The following is a 24,320-nucleotide window of genomic DNA, read 5'->3' as shown; positions in this document are numbered from 1 at the left end:
GTATGCTTTTCAAACTCAGTTCTGTAACTTGAAGGGAGATAAATGAATGAACGATATTTTCAGAATGATCCTAGGTCCCCGACTTGAAACTGAGATACTGCTGAAATGAAAACTAGGTTCACAAGGTCTTGAGTGTTTTAACTGTTGTTCTTGCCCAAGTCAACCCTTCTATTCAGACTTCATTATTTCTCCTTTCTTTCCCTGCCTTCCCCCATGTACTGTGGATTTTCTTCTAAGCCCCCTGTTGCACACATCTCCTCAATACTCTTCCTCAGTTCTTTTTCATGTTCACTGTACAGTATAATGTACAGTGAGTTTTCAAGCACAGACTGTTTCCAAATAAGCACAACATGAGAGCATTTTGAAAATTAAGGAGTAAGACTTCTGGGGTTTGCTGAATTCCTCCAAGAGCCAAACCCCAAAGCATCATTATACCAGAATGAATGTTTCAGAGTAGCTATTCCAGAATAGCATGTACACACATGTCCAATTCTCAAGATCCATGTGACTCAGAGCAAGTGTTTCCAATTGTAATTGTTCGTCTTCCTTGCTGAGGAACTATCTCATTCTGTTATCATAGAATCACAGAATCATTAAGGTTGGAAAAGACCTCCAAGATCATCAAGTCCAACATTTGACTTAATATCACTATGCCCAACTAAACCATATCATGGAGTGTCATGTGTACTCATTTTTTAACACTTCCAGGGGTGGTGACTCAACATTTTTCCCTTGGGACCCTGTTCCAATGCTTAACCACTCTTTCGATGAAGAAACTTTTCCTATGTCCAACATGAAGTTTCCTTGGCACAACTGGAGATCACTTTCCCATGTTCTATTGCTAGTTGCCTGGGAGAAGAGGAAAACTCCCAGCTCACCACAATCTGGATCTTGTTCTATACAGGTCAGCAGTGCCAGTTGTTTTTCAGCTCCCAGTTTTTGAAGGGTCAGACAGTACAAGGTGAATGGAAGGGAAAGACCTTAAATTAGAAAGTCTTCAGGACATGGTATAGACTTAAAAGCGCCACATGTCATTATGGAGTGCTAGTATTCAGACATCTGATAATAGGTACTCTGTATGCTTTTGTATGACCTGAGTTCAACACTGTTTTGCTTTCTCAAAACAAAACAAAGCAGACAAGAATGGCAACTATCCATTTAAAGAGGTATGTCATCAGCATTCCCACTCTAATCTTGTGCTACTTAAACCCTCAGCTTTAGAGATGTATTTATGAAACTGTAACATCCTGGGTGGTAGGTATCACTGGCAGATTATATCCTCCTGCTTCCCCCTCAAATGCTGAAGTGTTTTAAAAGGAAAGTTGTTCTGTTTTTCCCCACAGAAGGATCCCAGCGCACTGACTTCAGAGTTTCCCTAGTGTTATAATTGCACTAGTTCATCACAGACTGAGGCACCATTTCTGATAAGGCATCAAGAGCCTGCCCCATTCTAAGCCCTGGAAATGACACAGCCTTCCTGGACTGGACAAGACCCACTGAGAATTTGATAAGGAGCTCTTCTTTCCAAATATATCTGACAGCACACAGTACTTCTTCAGTGTACATCTATAATTTTTAAACAATTTAATTTGGATAATTTTTTAACAATTTAATTTGGATAATTTTTTTTCTCCTGCTATTTATACAAAAGAGTCAAGGAAAGCCACAGATAAAGTGATTTTTAAAACATGACTATAAGCCCTGCAAACATTCCACAGTAAAATCAGCTTAAAACTTGAGACAAGCTTTTCTAAACTATAAATGCATATTTGGATCAAAACCAAAACCCTACTAAATGGCCTTTACATGATTCCTTCACTGAAAATATAAAAGCCTTAAAACCAAAATGTACCAGCAATATCAACTGAGTACAAGTTCTATTATCCCAGACTATCAAAGCTCCTCATGTTCAGGAAAAAAGCACACATCTGCAATTACCACAACCAGAGGTAGAACTCAAAGGCTCTCAGGCACACTATGGAGAACTGTGGGTCTTACAGGTCAGAGCAATTCCAAGGTAATACAATGTCCCATAAAGGTGAGTCAGAGAAATCATTCAGAGGAGACACTTTAGCCTCTAAAAACGATTGGAGGGACTGAAAATGCTGGGACTCTTCAGTTCAGAGAACAGGTTGGATAAAGAGAGGTTATGAAAAAGGTTTACAAAACCATGGGCACTACCAATAGATGGCTGAAGAACAAAGGTCACCAGAGCTCACAATATTCAGAAGCAAACTTCAGAGGAAAAAAACATTCATAAAAACTAGTAGGAATGTGCTTTAACAGAGACAAAAAAAGTCCTTTCCACAGAGAGCAGTGAACTCCAGGAACTTGTCACCAAAGGAGGCTGCAGAGGCAGACAATATTATGAAGCTCAAAAAGAATTTATACAAACTCAGTGGACAATTGGTCCATGTCCAGATAGTAAAGGAAAAAGGTAGAAATGTACCTCCTAACATCCCTAATGTAACAATGGAGCATGAGGCAAATGGACCACAAAGGTTCATACAGCAGGGCTCACAGAGTTTCTCACTAAATAGCATCTTCCATTGCCAGGGTCACAGGCAGAATGCTGGGCTTTGTGGAGCACTGGTTTGACCCAAAAAGGCATCTTCTGTGTGTTTACACTGCTGATGTTACTCACCTGTGTCAATTCTTGTCCTGACAGTTGCAACTGGATAGACTATCCTGAATTGGAAATCTTCATCTCCCATTGTCTCCTCAGATCAATTTTGTTACCCCAGCATTATTTTGATTATTTATCCTCTAATACACCCATACCATGATACTAGCAGAATGTGTTACTTCCCCCACCAAATTCTAGCAAGACTGTTCTAAAGAAGATCTAGTAGAACAAATGACTTATCACAAGGCAGGGAGATTTCTCATACTACTGCCAGTCTTCTGAGACAACAATTTTACACCACAAGTTGCAACTCAACTCTCTACTACAACCTATACAGACAGGCTTTGGAAACAATCAGAACAGGTACAGGGCACTTGGAAAACAAAACTCACTCAAGTTCATTAGTTTTTCTTCTCCCACCTCAATAATGCTGGTCCACTAGGCTCTTCTTCCATTGTCAGTACCAATCCAAAATGCTCTGGGAATTATGTCTTTGCTGATCTCCAATGACCACAGCGGACGATCAAAACTGAAAACAAGCTTTCAGAGCTGACAAGTAGATTGCAGGCTTGCAAAGAGGCTACCAAACAAGTTTACTGAAGTTCTGGGCTTGGCGTGGCACTAGCACCGCCCTTCAGCCAGCGTCTGTGATGGAAACAAGTATCACCTCACAGGAACAGGGCTGGGATTATCTGTCACAGGCTGAGCCTTGGTAGGGTAAGGCTGCAGCTGCTGGAATAATAGAGAGACTGCTATAAAAAGCACATTGCTTGACAGATCCAGAACTTTGGCTAAAAAAAAAGGCTTCCTGAGTTTTCCCAGTATCGTTACCAAAAGCACTTACTAGACAAGACTCGCTTCAGGAATGAGCAGATCAAAACTTTCCAAAACAAAACTATGTAGACAGACTTGTTACAACATTGCTTGCTCCCAAAGCGAGTGGGAAAGTCCTCGTGACACTCAAAAACCAGTGTGGTAATTCCTCCAATGTTTTGGTACTTCTATATCCAGAACTCCATGTGTAGTCATTTGGGACATAGGAACAAAAAAATCTGCATTTACCCTTTTTTCCCTCCACTGTGATCTCATAACAGGTTGGTCAGGACTCTCCCCCGCATTACTTACAGTCAAACTCGTCTCAGTTACTTATAAACTACAGAGAAACCAAACACATTAGACTAATAATCAAAAATACCTTGTCACTCTTGTGCTGTTTAAAAACAGAAGCACCACTTTTAAAAGAAAGGTCACTAGATAAATTTAGATCTATTCCACTTGTAGACTGCAGTAATTTGTTTTTAGATATGTTGTTTACCTAGCAAAAAATAATATTATTCAGCTAGCAAGACCTTTTCCCATTTCATTTATTTTTGTATTTATTATTCATATTATAATTATTTTAGCTGATTTTTTTACAGCCTCCAGCAAATAGTTAACAAAGAAACAGCAAAAGTGTAAGGACTTTTTTAGAATTTGATCAACAGAGCCAACTCATAGAGGTCACAGGTATACTTCAGTACTAACACCACAGAAAACAGCCTTCAAGTTGCATTCAGCTTAGATCTAAAGAACTTTACTCATGAAGGATCACTGCTTCCATGCTGGAATTCTGTGTACCATCCTCAGTATTCCTAGGTGAACTGCTTAATAAAGTTTCTGACCACATCATTGAACTAAATTAAGACACAAGAAGCATTGCATACATATTGCAATCAGTGAAGCACACTGTCTGGAAGATGCCAGTCTGGTTTCTATATCCAAAGAAGGGGGGTACAAAACCAAATTCAAAAGAGGAATAGGAGAACTTTTGGAAGAACACTATCAGTGAAGACAGCAAAAACCTTACAGTTGAATCCCAGTGCCACACTTTCGCATTCCACCTGTTCTCAGTCTGCTCTGCTCACCTCATGAGTCCAGCTGCCTTGTGAGGAGGAGACTTCTCTGCCTGCTTCCCTCTCTGTTTCATGTCCGACAGTCGCTGCCGCATGTTGATGGTCATCTCTGAGCTCAGACGCCAGATGAAGATGCAGCTGAAAGAGAGAAAGGTGAGGCTGGGATCAAGTCTCAGTTCAGTTTATTGATACTAATTCCTACTGCAGAGACAAACAAGAGCCCTTCTGTCTGTGGCAGAGGCACACGCAGAAACAGCTTCACAGAAACTCAATCCCATCACGAGCCTTGTGATGAAAGGGTTAAACCTGCCTGCCAAAGCCTCCCTGTGAGTGAGAGCAACTGCAGAGATATTTACACAGACTCATCTCTGATCCTATACCTTTTTTGACTATCTGGCCAGCTGCTGAAGGAAATGCTGTAACAAGTCACTCCATAGTCAGCAGGATAAGTGGAGCCTACAGATGTCCCTTACATCCTCTAACAGTGGCTAAGCTGAAGTCTCTGACTGCCCCTACACTCAAAGGCAAGGTCTTCCTAATGCCCACCATCCCATGGAGTCTCTGTGCAATATTAACAGTTAAGCTCATGTGGAAGTACTTTTTGCAGCAGGGTGCTTCTAATATTTTGCTTGGGACTCCCTACAGTGAGTAGGAACACTTGCACAGAACTTACATAGCCATTAGCTCAGAGCACAGTGCTAATAACACCAAGGCCATGGGTTCAATTCTGGTATGGGCCACTCATTTCAGAACTGGATTTGATGATCCTTGTAGGCCCCTTCCAATTCAGAATGTTCTGTGAAGTATTCTGTGACATTTGACTGAATTTGGTCAGTGAACTCAAGAGAGAAAGAAACCAACAATGCGGTCTCATTTCATTAATTTTGTCAGAAATTCAGTTTAAATAAATATTCCTCATCACATTAAAGAATACTGTATCTCATCTTCAGCTATTAGAAAGTAAAATGACCAGCACTGTCTTTGAAATTTAACCTCAGTGCTAACTAATTCTCTTCATCTCAGTCATCTTTCCTGTCTAGCTGGGTATACCTACACCAACGTAGAAACAGACATGGTGCTTTGGCTATCACTTGTAAAATCTTGCATCCTACTTTGGAATCCAAAGAGATTTAATTCAGTTCTTCCAGGCCCATCAGTGCAAGTATACTCATGGGTACTCCAATACACAGATTTTTTAAGGACTGGCTTTTCCGTCTTTCTTGTTAGCATGTAAACATTAATTTGCTTTGCCATTTTGAACAATGACCATGAACTTTGGTCTCCCTGACCTGAGGTAAATGTCAAAAGTGCCAGGATCCTGAATACCTGAATCTTCATTTTTTTCTCTCTCATGAAAAAACAATTTAAAAGTTTTAAATTTCCATATCACACCAAAAAAAAAAAAAAACACCCATAATATCATCTTTGCAGTCTGAGGAGATTTTAAGGCAAAACTAAAAATTCCCTTCTTGTCCCCAGTGCCATGCTCAGGAGCATCACTCCCAACTACTGAAATCACATACAGACACTTTGCATTGCCAGTGAACACACTCTCATCCTCCCACTGGAGCTTTTCAACCAGGAGAAAGGGGTGAGGCACTGTGTCTGGGAACCATGGCAACCCAACACAGCCAGCTGTTTCCTCTCAAGGAGCAGCTCTCTCCAAGTAACAGCAACCATAATCTGCTGCTGAAAAAATACTGAAACAAAGGAAACAAAACTCTAAAAGCAAATCTGGCTTGTTCATTATCCCACCCCCACAGTTATCAAACCTAGAGACAAGCAGCAAACAGCCCAACCCTGTGAATACATTAGCATCCAACACAAACTCTGCCAAAGCAAGCACCCACCTACCACTTTTGCTGGGATTGGGGTGGGGATTTTGTTTTGTTTTTTCTTACCTTGCATTACTTTCCTCACATTAATCTCACAGTCCTTGTGCCCTTTCTCATCCCTGTTTTTCTCTCTATTCTCAGCTCTACTCTTGCACATGCTGTTATGTGTGAACAAGACTATGTTTCCTGCCCTCCTTTGAAAAAGATGCTTTCTCATATCCTCACAGCAAACTTCTTCAGGAATCCTTTCCTCACTTCTCATCCACCTCCTTCACACCCTCAATGAAGAAAATGACCCTTTTGCTCATGAAAATGTCAACAAAAGAATGTTGCACTAAATCACAAGGATCACTGGGGACTTCAAACCTTCCATGTTTCTGGAATTTGTCAGAAGTTCACAACAAAAGGACTCTCTCTCTTACAACTTTTGTCCCTAATCTATTTAAACAAATGAAAGAGGAAAACTAAATTATTTATTTATTACTGAAAGACAGAAACAACCAACTGAAGGAAGGTTGTAGACAGGTGGGGGTCGGTCTCTTCCACCAGGCAGCATCTGACAGAACAAGAGGACACAGTCTCAAGCTATGTCAGGGAAGGTATAGGTTGGATATTAGGAAAAATTTTTTTACCAGAAGAATAATAAAGTACTGGAATGCTCTTCCCAGCGAGGTGGTAGAATCATCATCTCTGAATGTGTTTAAAAAAAGACTGGACATGGCACTTGGTGCTATAGTCTAGTTGAGATGCTAGGGCATAGGTTGGACTCAATGATCTTAGAGGTATCTTCCAACCTCATTATTCTGCGATTCTGTGATGAGATATAAGGTGATATATTGTATGTTCTATAACAACTCATCCTCTAAAACACTCTTTCAATTCAATTGTGATTTATTAATTTGAAAAAAAGAGACAGAGAATCTGGGCTGCTCTGAACTTGCAATAGCACTCCAGGAGCCATCTTTCTCAAAGGAAAAATTTTATTCAGTTCAGCTGAATTTAAGCATTCACTGATTTCAGAAATAGTGGCTCCACTCACCTGTACAACCATCACACTAGGCATGTATTCTCCCTTTTCCCTTGGGCTCAGTCTGGTGACTACTTAAGCTTTTAGTGAACTGATTTAGCTCACTAAATGTACAGAAAACTCATCTCAGGGGAATACTGATGTAGTGACCTGATTTAGCTGAATGAGGGGTCAGCTACACCATTGATTACTCAGGGGAGTGGGAAAAGGACCATATGGACAGGACCAAAAAGTGAGGACAGGCCTGTCCCTTTTGCTGCTAAACAGACTCTTACACCTGGTGAAACCTTATCAACAGGAGTATTGCAAGAAAAAGTTTTGGCACTACTAGCAGAAATAACCCAAGATGCCTTTTATTACAGGCCTGAAGGCTGGTCAGGAAACAGGTCACGTGTCTGTCTCCTTTCCAGCACAGTATTTACTCCCAGAAAAGGGAAATACTTCACATGGGTCCCATTCCATGAAATGATAGCATAAGCCCTGTGAGCTTTGTCAACAGCACACATTCAGGGTTCAGAAAGCTCTGAGATTTATTTGGAATTCATAAAACACCTCTGAAAAAAGAAATCTACCTTTCCTAAGGACATGTTACATCTAGTATGAGATGGATGAGATAAGCCACTACCACAAACAAGCAAAACCTCTTACCTGTCACCAGAAACAGAGATCAGATGTTTGCAGTCATTACTGAATTTCATCCCAGTTACAATCTCTGTGAGAAATAAAGCACAAAAAACCAATCTTCTCTGAATTATTCAAATGGACAGAAGAGATAATTAGCCAAATAGCCTGTCTGCACTCAGCAATTCACACTTCACAGACCAATATGCCCCAATTACCATAACCATTTAACCAAGAATCTAGGCTTGACATGGAAGAGGTACTCCATGGCAAAATATACATGAAGACTGAATTCTCTTTTTGCCTATAATAGAACAGGTCCTGCATGGTAGGAGCTGAGGCCATATCATAATGAAACTAAATATACACTGAAAAAAACCCCACAGACTACTTTATAGGCTATTAGAAAAACTGTGTAGACAAATACATGACTTGACAGGTAGGTATGTGTGTGTGTGTGCTTGTGTGCAAAATGCAAAAATTGAACTTGCAATAAAATATTACAACTTCATCCATCTACAGTCTATTCAAAAATACCCATTAGGTAAACTTTGGTGGGGAGAAATCTTCAGAAAGCTTTGACTAGTATCAGACCCTACTATATAGTCATCAGCAGAAAAAAATATTTCCAGAAGTTTATAAGCCTTACCTGAGTGTCCATACATGGTTGCAACACACTCGCCAGAATAGAAATCAAAGATGGAGAGGTTCTTGTCAGAACAACTGGTTGCAATATAAAGACCAGAAGGATCTGTTTGCACCTGGTTTAGGAGACCAGAGGAATGCAAAGATCTGGTGAGAAACTACCTTCAAACTGCATAAAAATAGTCCAGAATACCCAAGACAGTCAGACTAAAATGCAAGTAGCCCCCACAGGAGTCCAGTTAAGTAGCAGCCTATCCAGTATCCCAGGACAAATCTCCAACCTGACCAGAATTTTAAGACTATCTCCAACCTAATCAGAGACTGAAGGCACTTAAATTAAATGCCTTCATGACTGTGAAGGTATTGCCACCAATGGACAAATTTCTACTTCTCTCCTACTTTCTTTTAACCATTGGGGTCTTACTTTCTTCTATGTTAAGATCAAAACAAAACCACAAGAAACTCCCACCCCAAAACACACACACCATAAAAAAATAAAAAACATCAGAGCTGATAGAGTTAAGGGAAATATTAAAGGATTCAAGTCTTCAGGAGTGAAAGCAAAAAAGAACTCAACACTGCCAAGAAACTGTCTTTGATAATGATGCTGTCACATCTCCAGTATTTGCAACTGCCATTTTTCAGCTATTTTGTTTGTTGTTTGCTTCTTCATGTGCACCTATTTGTTGCTTTATCGTGGATCAAATATAAAATCCCCTGCAAATGCCTCACCAGGTCTAAAGCAGCACTACACAGCAAATACAGTTACTGTCACCCATTTAGAGAATTTTAAGGAACTGAGAGGATAAACTGTGTTTTTCAAAGGAGACATGGTATTTAAATAATGGTAATTCTTTCTGTTTGCTATGGCTCTTGTTAAGGCTCTTTTGGTTTGTTATGTTTATTTTGTTGATGTTTGCTTCCAGTGTCACTGTTTGAGTTCTGCTCATTAAACTGCAATGTGTATAATGATCTCAGAATAACATGCCAAGAAAGTTTAAATTCCAGAGACAACCATAATCCCTTGGTTACATAATTGTCTTAAAAATGAGCAAAGCAACAGTAAAAGTAATTGAGATTCCCCATTTGAGATACACATTAAAAGAAAAACCCACAAAAAAACCCATAAAGGATATTACAAAACAAAAAATTCAGCTCCCAGAACATTTCATGGTTTTTTGTCTGAGAAAAATCTAATCAAGCACCTAAGCTTATCAGCAGTTTAAAGCGTAGCATCAGTTTTTCACTTTCTTTGCTCTGGCTTACAAAAAATTTGTGGGAATTATAATAGGCAAAGAGAAAGATCTTTCTCTGTAAAACAGAAGAACTGACACTGAACAAAACTTAGTTTCCCCCTTCCCTTTTTACCCAGTTATTTACACCTATCAATAGTTTCACCTAGAAGGGAGCAACAAATATCATCTACTCCTGCCTGACCAATTCAGAGTTGTCCAAAGATTCATCAAGCTTAGTCTCCTCCATAAGGGCCACATGTTCAAAGTTTGATATTAAATGCATTGATCAAATGCATCTTCAACACTGTCAGGCTTGGAGTATTGACCACCTCTCCAGGACTTCTGTTCCAGTTTTTGACCACACTCTCAGTAAAGAAATGCTTCCTAATGTCCCTGGTGCAGCTTTGAACCATTCCCATATATCCTGTCACCAGATCCCAGGGAGAAGCACTCAGCACCTCCCCCTGTGTGTCCTCTCCTCAGGAAGCCGTAGAGAGCAATGCAGTCACCCTTCAGCCTCTTCCTCTCCAAACTAGATAAGCCCTAAATCCTCAGCTGCCCCTCATAGGACATTCTTTCCAGTCCCTAATAATAAGTAATACTGCTGACCTGTGCAGCAGTAGAAAATTATCAGTGAAAAAAGGTATAATGAAGAAGCTTGTTTGGCAACTTTAGAGATATTTTGATATTGTCAGCTGGCTTTCTCCCTTTATAGACAAGAATGCAGTTCTTCCACTCCACTGTGAATCTCAAACACACCTGACTTACCAAGGTAAGCCCTGCATAGTGGCAGAAGCAGGTGTGCTACCCTGGCCCAAGGCCTGGATGCACTCAGCAGGTGGGAAACTTGAACAGACTCTCCCTAAGCAGTACCATGCTTGTCCAGAACTCCAAGACCCAGGCTTTTCAGACCCAATACTATTTTATTTTATCAACTCAAAGAGTTTCCCTTGTATTTGCCCTCTGAAATCCACTTCACAAACACTGATCAACAGGTATTTCCACTTTAAAAATCCTAACAAAACCAGTCAAGAAAACCAGAATGAGCTCTCTGGAGCAGAAAGCAAAGGATTAAATTAAATGGATTAAATCATCTCCTAACAGATATTGGTGCAGTTCTACTTGTTTTTACAGCACAGTCCTGTGACTCACTTCAGAAACAGGACAGAGAGAAAAATCAAAGATCAGCTTCAGCATTCACTGACTCTCTTCCTGTTTTAGCCTGATGAAACCCAAATATATTACCAGCCCTTAAGGGTGGAAGTAGGAGGAAGCAGCAGCAGGGTAAAGGACAAAGGATGGAGCAAGAAAAAAAAGAAAGAAAAAGAAAAAAGAAATTACTGTACTCAGATTTGTATTTCATTTTCTTGTCCCTGAGCTGCATTCAGAAAAGCTGAAAATTGAAAAAGTAAGGAAAAGAAAACAGCTTACTTTGATAAGGGTGCCGTCTTCACCTTGGGATCCCTTGTAAAGCTTCTTCTGCTTCCCACTGCTTATGTTGAAAACCCTGAGGGGATGACATAAGATAACATGGCTCATTGTGCCCAGGTACTACTCAGGGGCTGCTGTCACCAGGATCCTTTTCTCTCCCTGTTCCTCATTCCATATAAAATACAGGAAACGGGGCCAAACTACAGGAAGTGGAGAAATTATCTCCATGAAATATTATCACCAGTCATTTAAATGGTTCAAGAAATAACTCCAAAAGTAATGCAAAGGCAGATTATTTGAATTAAAATCGAAGCTTTATTCTCAAGCCAATAAACAATCAGTCGTCACTGCTATAAAAATACCTGGGCTCCTTCATACTAGAGCAAAGGATTAAGAGAGCAAGACACTTTATGCTAGAATACAAAACCAAATTACATCCAGTAGTGATATTTAGCTATGATCAAAACTCTTAACATCTCACACAGCTACAATAGGAGGAGACATACAACTACAGAGAGACTCCTTTGCTTTCAAGCAGACAGATTGGAGAAATGGATAGAAATAGAGAATGGGCTCCACTTGTTCAATGACTATCCCACCTATTTCCCTTTTAGGTTCCCACAGTCCCAGGTATTCCACAGGACCGCACAGCTGTTCACTAAGTACCTTCAAAACCAAAAATTACCACAGTGCAGAAGTTTTTGCCCCACAGTTCAATGATGTGCCAAGGAAGGCACACTTGCTCCCCCAGTAGAAAGCCTTTTCTCTGCAGAGCAACCCAGTGAGAAGCCACGAGTCCCATGGGAATTGCACACATACACAGCTCTTTATCAGTGAGAGGAAAGGCTGAGTTCAGCCTCACAGTGGCTCAGATCTGTCTGAAAATGCTGTACCAAAGAACTTAGAGGAATAATGATGGACATGAGGCTGCTTCATTTACAACTGGAAAAATATTTTCAAGTTGAGAAGGAAACTAACCTGATATTACGATCCTGGCATCCAATAGCTGCATATTTCCAGCTGGGGTCCACATCCATGTCATAAAGCGTGGTCTTTCTAACAATGTGATGTGTTCGAGTAAACTGGACTCCTTCTCCTGTCTAAACATATGGGTAACAACAGTGTCAAAATCAAGTAGTTAATCCATTATTAAAAGCCAGTAAATACAGATGAGTCTTCTCACACAGCCAGCACAAAGCCATCCTTCCCAGGGAGCTGCTGGGAGCAGCTGGGACTGGAGGCACAAGAAACTCTTCCCTCCAGCCCATACTCTTTCACCAGTTTTCACAATAGCTCTGACAGTGAAGGAAAAGCAGATATCCTAGCAGGTCTCTATTTCTGCTGTGAGAGGTCAGGCTGGGAGTAGCTGCATGCTTCACAAAACTATTTGTCTGAATGCAATCTCTTCCATCGAGTCAGTGAGAGGCACTGAGGCTGAAATAGCAACAAGCTCATACAGAAACTCTGATATCATTCTTTGAAGTAACTCCTTTGTGGAGAGGTTATAAATTAGAAGCGTACAAAAAGCTGTGATAAGGTTACCTTCTGTGCAGTGCGGAAATAGATGCTCTTGTCTGCCCCACAGCTTATCATCCGCACTTTCCCATCATTGGCTGGAATAAAAAGGCAGGAGACAAAAGATAAACACATATACAAGGTGGAGGAAATGTTTCAATTTATAGCACTGCTCATTTATTCCAGTCCTGATTAGTTAAGACTGACTCCTCCCCAAGCAGCAAAATAGAAACCCCTTCTCAGGGACAGCATTTGTCTTTCATGCTCAGAGAGCATGAGGCTCCAACACAGAGGCTTTTCAGAACAGATTAGAATGCAATTTTGTCTTCTCCCTCACCAATATGCTCATATCTCTGTGTGCCACAGCACTCTGGCAACATGGCACACTGACACTCAGTAGAAGCTGAAAACAGGCAATAGGCACTTTTCAGACCTTAGAGCTGGACACATCTTTCTTGCTGCCCTTTCTTACTGCAGGGTCAGGCTTCCCTTCTTCCCTTAGGACTCTTCTGTAACCAAGCAGCTCCTTCAGCAAAGCAACACCCAATAAAACTCCAAGTAATGACAATGCATCCAACACCACACAAGTTCTTGAACTGCACCCACTTGGAGCATGCCAGCACTTGGCTCATAGACCAGCATAAAGGCCTTAGCTGCCAGGCCTTGAGCCCACTTCCCTCATCTCCTGGGAGTTCAGCTTGTTGCATTCAAGGCCAGCTCACTGATAAGACAGATCTGTCAGAGAAACTGCTGCTGGACTTGGAGATCCTCCAGAAAAAAAAAAAAAAAAAACTTGCAAAAGCCACACAGTTGCTTTGGGGAGCCCCTGCTTCAGTGAGTCCCTTCACCTGGGAGTGGTTTTCAAGCTGAGTTCTCATCCTTGAGTCCCAACTGAACTACACTGCACCAGCATTGCAGCCACACTTGTACCTGGACACGCACCCCACTGAGCCAAAGCCTGACCCAATCCATGGACTCACCTTCCTGATCTGAACTCCATCTTGCCTTGCTACTATGGACTTGCCTGGCAGGCACTGAACTATAGCTACACCCTGACCACTCCAGACTGATCAAGACCTTGAATTGCTTGAATCCATGGTCTTATTACTATGGATTCGCCTGGTGACCTGGACTACTGGCTGTATCTAGACTTGATCTGTTCCTGCTCATGTCCTGTGGTACTTTCCCACAGCCAGTGGAAAAGGCCACTACCTTTGCCTGCCTTCCTGTCCCCCCTGGCTACTGCCTTTCCCTGGCAGAGCAGCCAGCTCTTGCTGTTCTGACTGGTGTCTGACCATTGGCAGCAACTGAGTGCTGGGGATAAAATGTGCTCCATTACCAGGAATGCAAAGCCTTACAGTGGCTTACAATCACAAATTTACTTTACCCAAAACTTATTTTTTTGTGTGTGTGATTTTTTTTTTGAACAATGACTGTTCAGAATTCTCCTAAATTAGTTCACTCTGAAATTAGTGGGAATAAATCATTACAGAAAACAGTTTTCCAAAGAAATTATGAGGAAAGGCTCTCTTAGGAGGGAGGAAGGAGAGAAAATTAAAGCAAAACCAGAAAAGAAGACAAGTATCACCTTCTGTTAAGACTGCAACTGAAAAAGACGACCAAAACCAACCCAGCTGCAGCTTCAAATTAACCTAGTCCAGTAGATAAAAGCAGATAAAAATACAGCCATAAGGGGATAATAGCAGTGCTCAAATCCAGCTTTGGTGGGAGGCCATGATTTGCTACCTGCAAATTTCACTGCAGTGATGGAAGAAGAATGTTCATCCAGGGTTTGCTGCAGGCTATAGTCCTTCCCAGCATCCAAGACATGAATCAATCTATCCCGACTGGCTGAGGCTAAGAGCTTTAAACCTGTTAGAAATTGAAAAAAGACTGCAAGATCATGACTTAAAAAGTCATTTTTAAAACAGCTTCCCAAGTCTTCTTGGAGACAAAACATTATACTGCAGCTAACTGCATATATGGACACAAAGCAACACACCTGAATTTTGCATTAGAACAAAAAACAGAACAAGCTGCAATCTCAACATACAATATTCTAATAAAAAGTAAGAGAAAGAGACTTTTTCAAAGCCTGGCTCTACTAGCCCAATACCTGAAGCCTCATTTGAAATCCATGAGTAGTTCAGCATGACAATTCTAACATACCATAGTTGGACATTCTGACTTGCTCAACACTACATTCATAGGCAAAGGGGAAGCAGCTCAATTGCATTTACCTGTGTCAGGTTTGGAGTATTCCAGACATAGGATCTCGGAGTCATGGGCTTCCACCTTCAGCATTTCCTTCAGAGACTGCAACTCATATATTCTAGGATATAACATGGCTCATTTCAGTATGTTTAATAAAAAAAGGAAGACCTGGTTATTTTCTCATGCCTGATCAGTCTGCAATCCGCATTAGAAGCTTTATGGGATTACCTGAGAGTGCCTATCCTGTCCCCTGAGGCCAGGTGCTCCCCGCTGGGACTCACGCAGACAGTGCGTATCCCCACCTTTGTATCCAGCACTTGTGCATCAGCTTTGTCTGCACTTCCCGCTGAGTTGTAATCAGTGTCCAGAAGTACCTGAGTGTTGTCATCTACATAGATGATTTTCATCAAGTCCTGGGGACACAATACACCCAGAAATATTTACTAGTTACAAAATATTAAAGCAAAGCATCTGCCTTAGAAATTGAGCTCCTAACCAACATAAACATTTTATTGGCAACAATGCTGTAATTGGTAGGACCTTTTAGTTAGGAGCAAGCACTAAGCCCTTGCAGATTGTAGGATGAAAGTTTCACAGTTGTGTTTCACAATCAGCCCTTTCAAAAGATTCAAGCTAGAAACTGGCAGCATCTCCTTTGCTACTGACAAGCCCTGGGATTAGTGATTAGAACATATCAGGGCACACAGCAGGAGTAGGAAAGACTTCTAGTGATTATCTAAGTCAGCAGTCTGAGTACTGACAGAAAAAGCAATTTTTTTCCACCTGATTTCTGAGGTCAGGGCTGCTGTGTCCAGAGATCTTCCAACTCAGATGAGAACAGAAGCTAATGTCCATATGTCATCACTGCTCTGTATGATTAGCCTCCCTCTTATACAGATGAAGTGAGTGCAAACTGTTACATTCAATTTCCCAAACCTCTGCTTCATTTAATGCACCTTTGCCAAACAAATCTTATAAGTGGTTACACATCACACAGATGCAGAAAAAAAGAACCATCTCTCCTGAAAAATATGGCCCTTATGGAAAAGACTAAGCTTGATGAATCTTTGGGTAGTTTATGAAAACAGCAATAATCCCCAGGACCATTTCAGACAACCCGTCCTTCTGCCCAGTACTCCTTTTTTGTTTCTTTAGGTTCATATATTTAACTAGATTTGTGCTCAGTTTACAGAAACCTAGGTTGACTTGGAGATACAAAAACATTTAGGCCTTAACTTGGGAATCTGTGTGTGAAGAAGAGCAATGCCAAGGACAAGGAGGTGATCCAAACCTAGGATCTTACATTGCTGAGGATGTTGCGGTGCAGGGCTGTGCCGTGGATGTTGGAGCTTTCAGTGTTCCACAGACGAATGGTGTTGTCAGAGGAGCAGGTGATGAAGGAACCAGGGGGGAGGCAGGGCTGATTGTTGTCCTTAACCTCTGGATACATCTAAGGGCAAGTAAAATCAACCCCTGAATAATATTGCCTGGCATCTGGCACCCTAGACACTGGTAGCAAGTGTCAAAACAAAATGAGACAAAAGGGGTGTCATCTCTGTTTTCTGAAGGTGAAAGCCAGACAGTTCTGACAAAAACCTACTTGCAGACCAGAGCTTCATACTGACTTCAAACAAATGTTCACTGAGCTTCCCTCATCACAGAAAACCTTAAGAAGCATGCAACAAACCAGTATCTTTTGTTTCTAATAGTTAAAAGAGAGCACCTCAAATCCCAAACAATGATCATGCAATAACCACCTTGCACTGTTGTTTGCAACTTTCATCTACTACTGTCAGTTTATAATTCAGAAGGAAAGGGTGAGATGCAATTAATAAATAAAAACAGAGTTCTCAACGTCTTTCCACTTTCCCCTCTCCTAACCATTGTTAGACATATTTCAACATATTAACAACTCCATTGTTCCCTATACTTCCTTTCCTTCTCTCTAAGGGAAAACCAACTAGGCAGACTGCAAGATGACAGACACTTGAGAGGCTATTTCCACATGTTCAGGTAAATATGTTAAGAAGGACCAGAGTTCACTATCACTATTTCATGTTTTTGACTTAGAAGCAATTACTCACCACAGATCTCAAGCAGTTTTTTGAGGTCAGCAATAAACTTTTGTGCATTTTCTAAAAGGATGCTCTATATTCACGTTTGTTTAATTCTGCTCCCTCTCCCACCTCTCACCTTTTAATGATGAGATTTTTTTTCCCAGTAGCACCACACATTCGGTCAGCCACTGCAGGGCAGCCAAAGAACTGTTCCCAGGCCCAGCAGCAAATGCACTAACCACAGGTGAAAATCTGAGTCAATTCCCTCTACAGTCAGCATTTGCATTAAAATTTGGCAGCTCATCTGATGACTTTCTCAGCTGCAACTCATAACCCAACACCTGTGTCTGCAGACAACATACCTCAATGTTCCACACACAGGAAGAGTGATACAAAGCAGAGTACACCTTGCCCACTTTCTTCGGATCTTTGACATCCCACACATACAGGCTGTGGTCATTGTATACGCAGGAAAGCCACTGGTTGGTGGGGTCAAAGGTCAAGGCAATGGTGTCTGGATACTTCGCATCAGCCACACCAGAGAAAAGACGGCTGCACAAAGAAAGAACAGCCTGGTTAATCTGTGCTCTCCAGGAGCTGGGGCAATGCTCAAACAGGAAAGCTCAGATTCTACATGGGGCGCTGTTGAGATGAACAAAGGCATCTCTAGGTAGAGAGAGTAGTTGGCCAGGAAGACCTGTCCCTTGAACAACCAAAGTCCCAAAAGAAGCCTCAAAGTCCCATGGCAAAGGTCTCTCCTTGCCATCCAACTGTAGTCCAGTCATACAGGGCAAGCCTGCAACAGCTCAGAGCGATCTGCAACAGACCGCAAACTTTAATCCATAAAAAGAGCATGCTCCAGATGGCAAAGGTCTGGAGAATAGTTCTAACCAGCACAAGCTTCCCTTGCTCCCTTCCATCCTTCTCCACAGTACCTGGCCTCAGTCACACTTGCGATGTCAGTTCCCAGGAAGTGTGGCTTCGGCAGAGTAGTGACAAAGTGAAGGTTCAGAGGGTTAAAAATCCGCACAGTGCCGTCAGCACAGCCACAGAAGATGTAGTCATGATTCACGGAGATGCAGTTTGCCACAGTGGTCTGAGGAGGACACAGCACAAGAGACAGCAAATGAGAAATGTACTCTCACGTCAAAGGTCACCAGACACACGTCAGGGAGAACAGCGAATTGACAGACAAAGGAGTCATGGTCAGTAGAGCTGCAGTGAAGTCGAGCCCTGGGAGTAAGGAAAAGCCTAAAAATCCATTTTTCCTTTCTGAAGAACTTTCCAGCCAAGGTCCACTGCAGATCCCAAGCAGTTAGAAAAACGCCCAGTTTCTCTGCCACCCTCTACGATGGGAGGCCAGCAGAGCTACACATTTGCTCCAGCTGAGTCCTACTCTGAACACTGCTTTTATTTCTGTGACATTCAATAACACTGGCAGGCAAGCAGCACCTCACCCTGTACTAGCACACCAACACATTACCTGTCAGGAGGGGATAAGAAACAGAACAAAATGGATTTTCTTCCCCTCCCTTTGGGATCTGTACAAATGGCAAAATGGCACAAAATGGAGTGTGGTGAAAAGGGGATGAGTTCAATGCAAAAAGTTTTTTCAACTTACTGTGAAGCTGTCTGTATTCTGAGCGAGAGTGAAAGGCAGATTTTAGAGAGGAAAGGAAAGGAAAGAAAAGAAGAGGCATTTCACTTGAGTGAAAGCATGGACAGACTTTTTCCCTTGATTTTAATACACAGGATCCTTGCAGGTGGGCACATTACATTCAATTGAAAGGAAAACAAGTGTGATCAAATTCTTAACTATGGGCAGAGTTAGATCAAATTCTAAACTCTGGTGGTTTAGAATAGACAAATCAACTAGCACCTTGGGAACCTGCATTTGAGATGCACAAGCCAAGTAAGACATTGCAGAGTGGATAGAAACCAGAATCCTTCTAAAATTCCTACTTGCCCCAGCCAAGCCAGGAGGGACCATACAGGAGTTGCCATAAGGACATTGCTTTGCCAGTAGAGCAGTCCCTGTAATGCTGGAGTGTGAGAATGAAAGAGGCTCAAGGATCAGTAAAATCCCTTTGACAAGAAATAACACTATTCTTGCCCAGCCTTCCAGAGTAAATCACAGGGTTGCAGAAGCACAATTATTTTCACTGCTTGTGGTCAGCTTGTACCTCTGAGTGCCCTTATTATTTGTTCTTCCTGCTCTGCTTGAGCAGAATAGGAGGATGTAAAACTCACCCTCAGCTCCACCCACTTGTCTAGCAGTCTTTTTTCATTGAATTCACAGAGCAGGCCTGAGGATGTGATACAGAAAGTGCTGTCAGCTTTTTTGCCCCTTCCACAAGCCACGTCCGCAAAGAAGTTGTTCCTCAGTTCTCCAAGCAATCCCGAGCGACCCAGCAAGGGGACAGTGGCATTGACCTACCAACAGAAAACAGTTTGCTACAAATACAGCAAGGCACTTCAGGCAGACAGTGATTTTTTAAACCATCAACCCCTGAGTGCTGAAGTGATTCAAAGAAAGGACTGTAAATAGCGTACAAGGAGAGGTTTTACTTCCTTCTTATGTTTACAACTGTTCATGAGCACACAGAAAAATCACCATAGGTGGATTCTGTCTCCTGGAAAATAACACAACAGCTAGAACTGTTAAATACTTTGGCTGATGCTTCAAAATTACACTCACAACCTTTTGAGATGCTCATACCAATGTCAAAGAGCTCTCCCCACCTCTGTGCTCCAAGGAGTTGAATTACTGCAGCTCTTTTCTAGCTTATTTGTTCTTCAGTACACGTGACTACTAAAGAACAAGCATGCTGCTATGCAACTCCAGGAGTGACATCCCTACATCAGTGCAAGACAAGCTTTTGGTGCTATCAGCCCGAGATACATGAGAGCAGGGGTGGAAGGCTATCCTTGCATCCCAGAAATAAAAAATTTCCCACTTCCCACAGCTCACTGGGGCAAAATCCACCCTGCTCTAAGAAAAGCCCGTTTACAGTTTGGCCTTGATGCACTTACTCTCACCTTGGAGGTTTTGCTGTCATCCAGGTACCAGAACTTGATATGTCGATTTCCAGCAGTGACAAAGTAACTGCAGTCCTCCGAGAATGACACTGCTGTCACCTTACTTGAGACTTTGTTGGCTGCCACTACGATGTTTTTCTGGAAACACAATTGTTTACATTGCTTAATTTCTTTTCTCAGAAGCAAAGGAAACTAATTTCAATTACAGGCACATATCCAGTACAAGCAGTGCGGCAGGGAAAAGATGAAACCCAAACTATTCCCCATTCACCTCCATATACAACCTCCCCAGCATTAGCTGGGAACATTGATTTGGCAAATAGTATAATTCACATTTATATTAAATGAATATTATTCTATTAATATTTATTTTAATTCACATTTATATTAAAAATTCAATTTTATATTCACATTCCACGTTAACTATGATCAAGAACAAATCAGCAGGCACTAGTGCCTGCAGGAACTTGGTATGTGAGCCATGACAAACATGTGGGTTTCACAATCACCAGGAGTTCAGAGCAAACCCATTTCCCTTCCTAAACAGCAAATGCAGATGCACAAGGAAGAACTCCCCCAGCCCCCAGGCAGCAATGAGGCCATTGCACTCAAGATGAGGAAATGGTATTTTTCACAGAGAAAACTGGTTCTTCATTAATTCTTCTTTCTCTTGAAACACGTTATACATTATCAAAAACTCAAAATACACAAAGACCATCCCTGTACTGGAAGTGAAAAAGCAAAATCAATTACACCTCAAAATGGCAAAGTTTGGGAAAGGAGGAAAAAGACGCAGGGACAGAAAAGAGGATGGACACTGCTCAGGCAGAATGGTCAGATAGCAACATCACACAGCACCATTGCTCAGTTTTCCTCTCCCTGCCTTTCCCCAGTTAGAAGTGAGAATAAACAAGTTTTCTACTTTGTCTGTTGGGGATTTGCAAGCATGCAGCACACGGCTGACAACAGTGCACCCCTTTTCATTCTTGCTGTGTTTCCTTTACCCTTCTTTTCTGGGATTCAGCTGCTCCCAGTCTTCCAGGCACAATGCCCTAGCACACAAACCACGTCACTCCAAGGGCCCCACTGGACTGTGGGGAGAACTGAAGAAACTGCTGGCAGAACTGAAGAAACCGGCACAAGGGGAGTCTAGCCTGCTGCACCATCACCATGGAGGATCCCCCAACCCAGAATGAAGGAAAGGCAGTAATTATCATAACTTCTTTCAAGACAATGGATAGAGAAAAGCTTAGGACCCTTGCAGACCTCAATATCTGGATCATTGCTGTGGTCTTTATTTAGGGAAGCAAGGGAATCCTACACATGACAAGACAACATGGATTTTCTTTTCCATCACAGTCAAATGACTAGGTCTACCAGTCAGGAAAAACGGGGAAATAAAAGCAGCAGCACAGAGGATAGAAGGGTTGTGGTTAAAAGTGAAGGAAAACACTTCAGGAGACCTGTATTTTCAATCTTTATTGACTTTGGTCAGGTAAAATATCTCTAGTTTTGGTGTCCAGCCTGCAAAGTAAAGGCCAGCTAGAGCTCCCATCCCAGTCTGGAGCACAAGCTTAAAGTGTGTGTTCTTCAGCAGGGAAGAGTCAGACAGTTCTTACCTCAGAAGTTCTCATGTCCACAATTATACAGTGAACAGAAAAACCCAGATAAGCAAGGGAAAGCAAAACTACTTGTACTGTTTCGCACATGCCATGCATTGCGACCCTGTCCAAGTCACTACTTTCATTTGTATAACTAGAAATAATTCAAAGACTGAGCACTCAATTTGCAACAGACATACACACTTAGGTTCTCTCACTACAGACAGTATTTAGCTATATGAAAAAAATAGCAATGACAAACTTCAGCTCACACAGAAGATAACAGTGAGATCTTAAATTACAGCACATGTGATGAAGATTAAATTACAGTAAATGTGATGAAGAGAGTAACATACTAAATGAGTGTGGACTTAGAATCTACAAGAGAAGAGGAGGCTCTAAGTACCTAAAGGAGGCCTACAGGAAACATGGGGAGGGACTTTTCATCAGGAAGTGTAGTGATAGGACAAGCAGTAATGGTTTTAAACTGAAAGAAGGTAGATTTATATTAGCTATTGGGAAGAAATTCTTTACTGTGAAGGTGGTGAGGCACTGGAGCAGCCTGCCCAGAGAAGTTGAGGATGCCCCATCCCCAGAAATGCTCAAGGCCAGATTGGACAGGGCTGTGATGGGTTTTCCACTTGGTCTAGTGGGAGGTAATCCTGCCAATGGAGGGGAATTGGAACTAGGCAATTTTTAGGGTCCCTTCCAACCCAAACCATTCTATGATGCTATGATCCTGCAAGATTTAACAGATGCATTGATTTTTTTTTCTTAAATCATATCTCTTTTAGAGAGGGTTACAGCACTTGAAGAGGTAGCAGGAGCATCTATTAATACAAAAGATTCCTAGCTTACTAAAAATAAATGAATAAATGTTTGGTTTTTTATCTACAAAAAACAAATGCTTAAATGTTTACTAGAGGATAAGACAAAGGCTTTTTTCCTACCAACAGTTGCCTCAATCCAGTGACAGGCAGAGCAACTTTCATCAGCTTTCACCCATTATGAATTCCCTACATTCCCCTTCTCACCCATCAAGGATGGGACCAGAGTATCACAAACTCTGACATAAAAAAATCAAAACAAACCAAGAGTATCCACTACACTACAAAAGAAATCTCTGGCTGATGAGTGTTTCCTTCCTTAACCTCATAAATTAGTTTTTAATAAGCCTCTAAAAAACACAATGGTTTGGCAAGGCTTCAAAGTCCAGGCTTTTCTGGCTGGACAGAAAAATGTAACACATTCCCAAGCATAAAGAATATCCCTTCATGGAAATGACTTAGACCTTCCCTAAGGGACCATAGCTTTCTCTCTTGTCCAAATTTGTCTGTGTCTATGAATGTCAAAAGCCAAACAATAAATACAGAATTTTAAAAAACAGAAAGCAAGATGGAACTGAAGTAGTTTACAGTCAGACCAGAAGCTCTTTCTGATTTAGCAACACCACATGGTCCACCCAACCTCCTAGAAAACTTACCTTCCATGACCACACGTTGACAATCATGTCATGCTGGTACCCCACAGACACAATGTATTTGGAGCTGGGGGAGAAGGCCACACAGGCCACACCATACTTGTGCTCCTGGAGCTCTGCCACCTGGGTTCGGTCAGCCACGTCCCACACCCGAACTGCTGGCATGTGTCCGCTCTGGAAGGGACAGGAACAGACACAGAACAGGAGGGGTAACCCCAAAATCAGTTCTGACACATTCAAGCATATAAATGTGCAGGAGCTTGGAAAAAGATGCCTGCATGGTGCACTCACAATAGGTTTAGCAGTTCCTCTGATTCTTTAAAGCCCAGGTTGAGACCAACAACTTAAGGAGTATATGCATTTCAACAGCTGTGTAAATTAACACCACCTCCCCTGCTTTAAACCTCTTCTTATGCTACTCACAAAATGCTAGTCCCTGTTCTAGCCAGGGACTAGAACAATACTTTTGATGCACATCCCTGGTGTTTGTAATGGGAATTTACAGCCTGCTTGTGAAAAGGATTATAATAGATTCTTATCCCTAGACCCAGTGAATGAAAAGCTCTCCCATCCTCTACTCCTAACACAACACAGACATCTGAGATATCAAACCAGGTCATGCCATACAAAACCATGACATGGCTGTTGTGGGAACTCTCACACACCATCTGAGGGAAGCCTCTGAGAAGCTAGCAGCACCATTTCTGTCACAAGGTAATGCACAGACACATTCCACCCGTAAGAGTGTGGGCAGGGTAATGTCAGAGAAAAAGACATGGCAGGAACAGAGCCTCTGCTTTAATGTCAGCTCTCCAGAGAAACAGAAATGCCAATTCAGCACTTTCTGCCAGACAAACCTATTCTTTTGTTTAATTGTTTGTTATTAAACCAAATTAAAACAAGGCGCACAAGATGAGCTGAACCGCTAGCCAAAAAATGTGTTTGATGGGCAAATCTTACTCAAGTGACTGCTCATGATTCCACATTGAAGTCTGTCAAAACAGCAGCTTGTAAGATAACATATCCATGGCAACATGGCAGAATGGTACCTTTTTGATTGGTTTTAAGGTAGTCATTTGATTGTGTGGGAGAGGCAACTCTC

At 41.7% G+C, this 24,320-nt stretch overlaps 1 protein-coding gene across 5 annotated transcripts in view; it reads right to left on the bottom strand.

Moving 5' to 3' along the window:
• Positions 1-24,320, bottom strand: part of MAPKBP1 (mitogen-activated protein kinase binding protein 1) — a 101,171-nt gene that overhangs the window by 20,721 nt on the left and 56,130 nt on the right. For 2 of the 5 annotated variants that reach the window (XM_030948688.1, XM_030948692.1), the window contains exons 6-21: positions 23,222-23,392; positions 20,138-20,275; positions 19,349-19,531; positions 18,720-18,737; positions 18,034-18,194; positions 17,461-17,650; positions 16,345-16,491; positions 15,270-15,454; positions 15,068-15,159; positions 14,574-14,699; positions 12,855-12,925; positions 12,291-12,412; positions 11,313-11,388; positions 8,651-8,762; positions 8,029-8,092; positions 4,531-4,656 (exon numbers count right to left, since the gene is read on the bottom strand). In XM_030948688.1, coding sequence (XP_030804548.1) covers positions 4,531-4,656; positions 8,029-8,092; positions 8,651-8,762; positions 11,313-11,388; positions 12,291-12,412; positions 12,855-12,925; positions 14,574-14,699; positions 15,068-15,159; positions 15,270-15,454; positions 16,345-16,491; positions 17,461-17,650; positions 18,034-18,194; positions 18,720-18,737; positions 19,349-19,531; positions 20,138-20,275; positions 23,222-23,392 — 1,982 coding nt within the window. Of the gene's footprint in view, positions 1-4,530; positions 4,657-8,028; positions 8,093-8,650; positions 8,763-11,312; positions 11,389-12,290; positions 12,413-12,854; positions 12,926-14,573; positions 14,700-15,067; positions 15,160-15,269; positions 15,455-16,344; positions 16,492-17,460; positions 17,651-18,033; positions 18,195-18,719; positions 18,738-19,348; positions 19,532-20,131; positions 20,276-23,221; positions 23,393-24,320 lie in introns of all 5 variants that reach the window. The other 3 variants (XM_030948691.1, XM_030948689.1, XM_030948690.1) reach the window with 3 other exon arrangements.

This window comes from Camarhynchus parvulus, chromosome 5, assembly GCF_901933205.1.
Source record: "Camarhynchus parvulus chromosome 5, STF_HiC, whole genome shotgun sequence".
NCBI lineage: Eukaryota > Metazoa > Chordata > Aves > Passeriformes > Thraupidae > Camarhynchus > Camarhynchus parvulus.
Note: the sequence above shows the minus strand (reverse complement) of the source record. Positions and strands in the feature narration are given on the sequence as shown.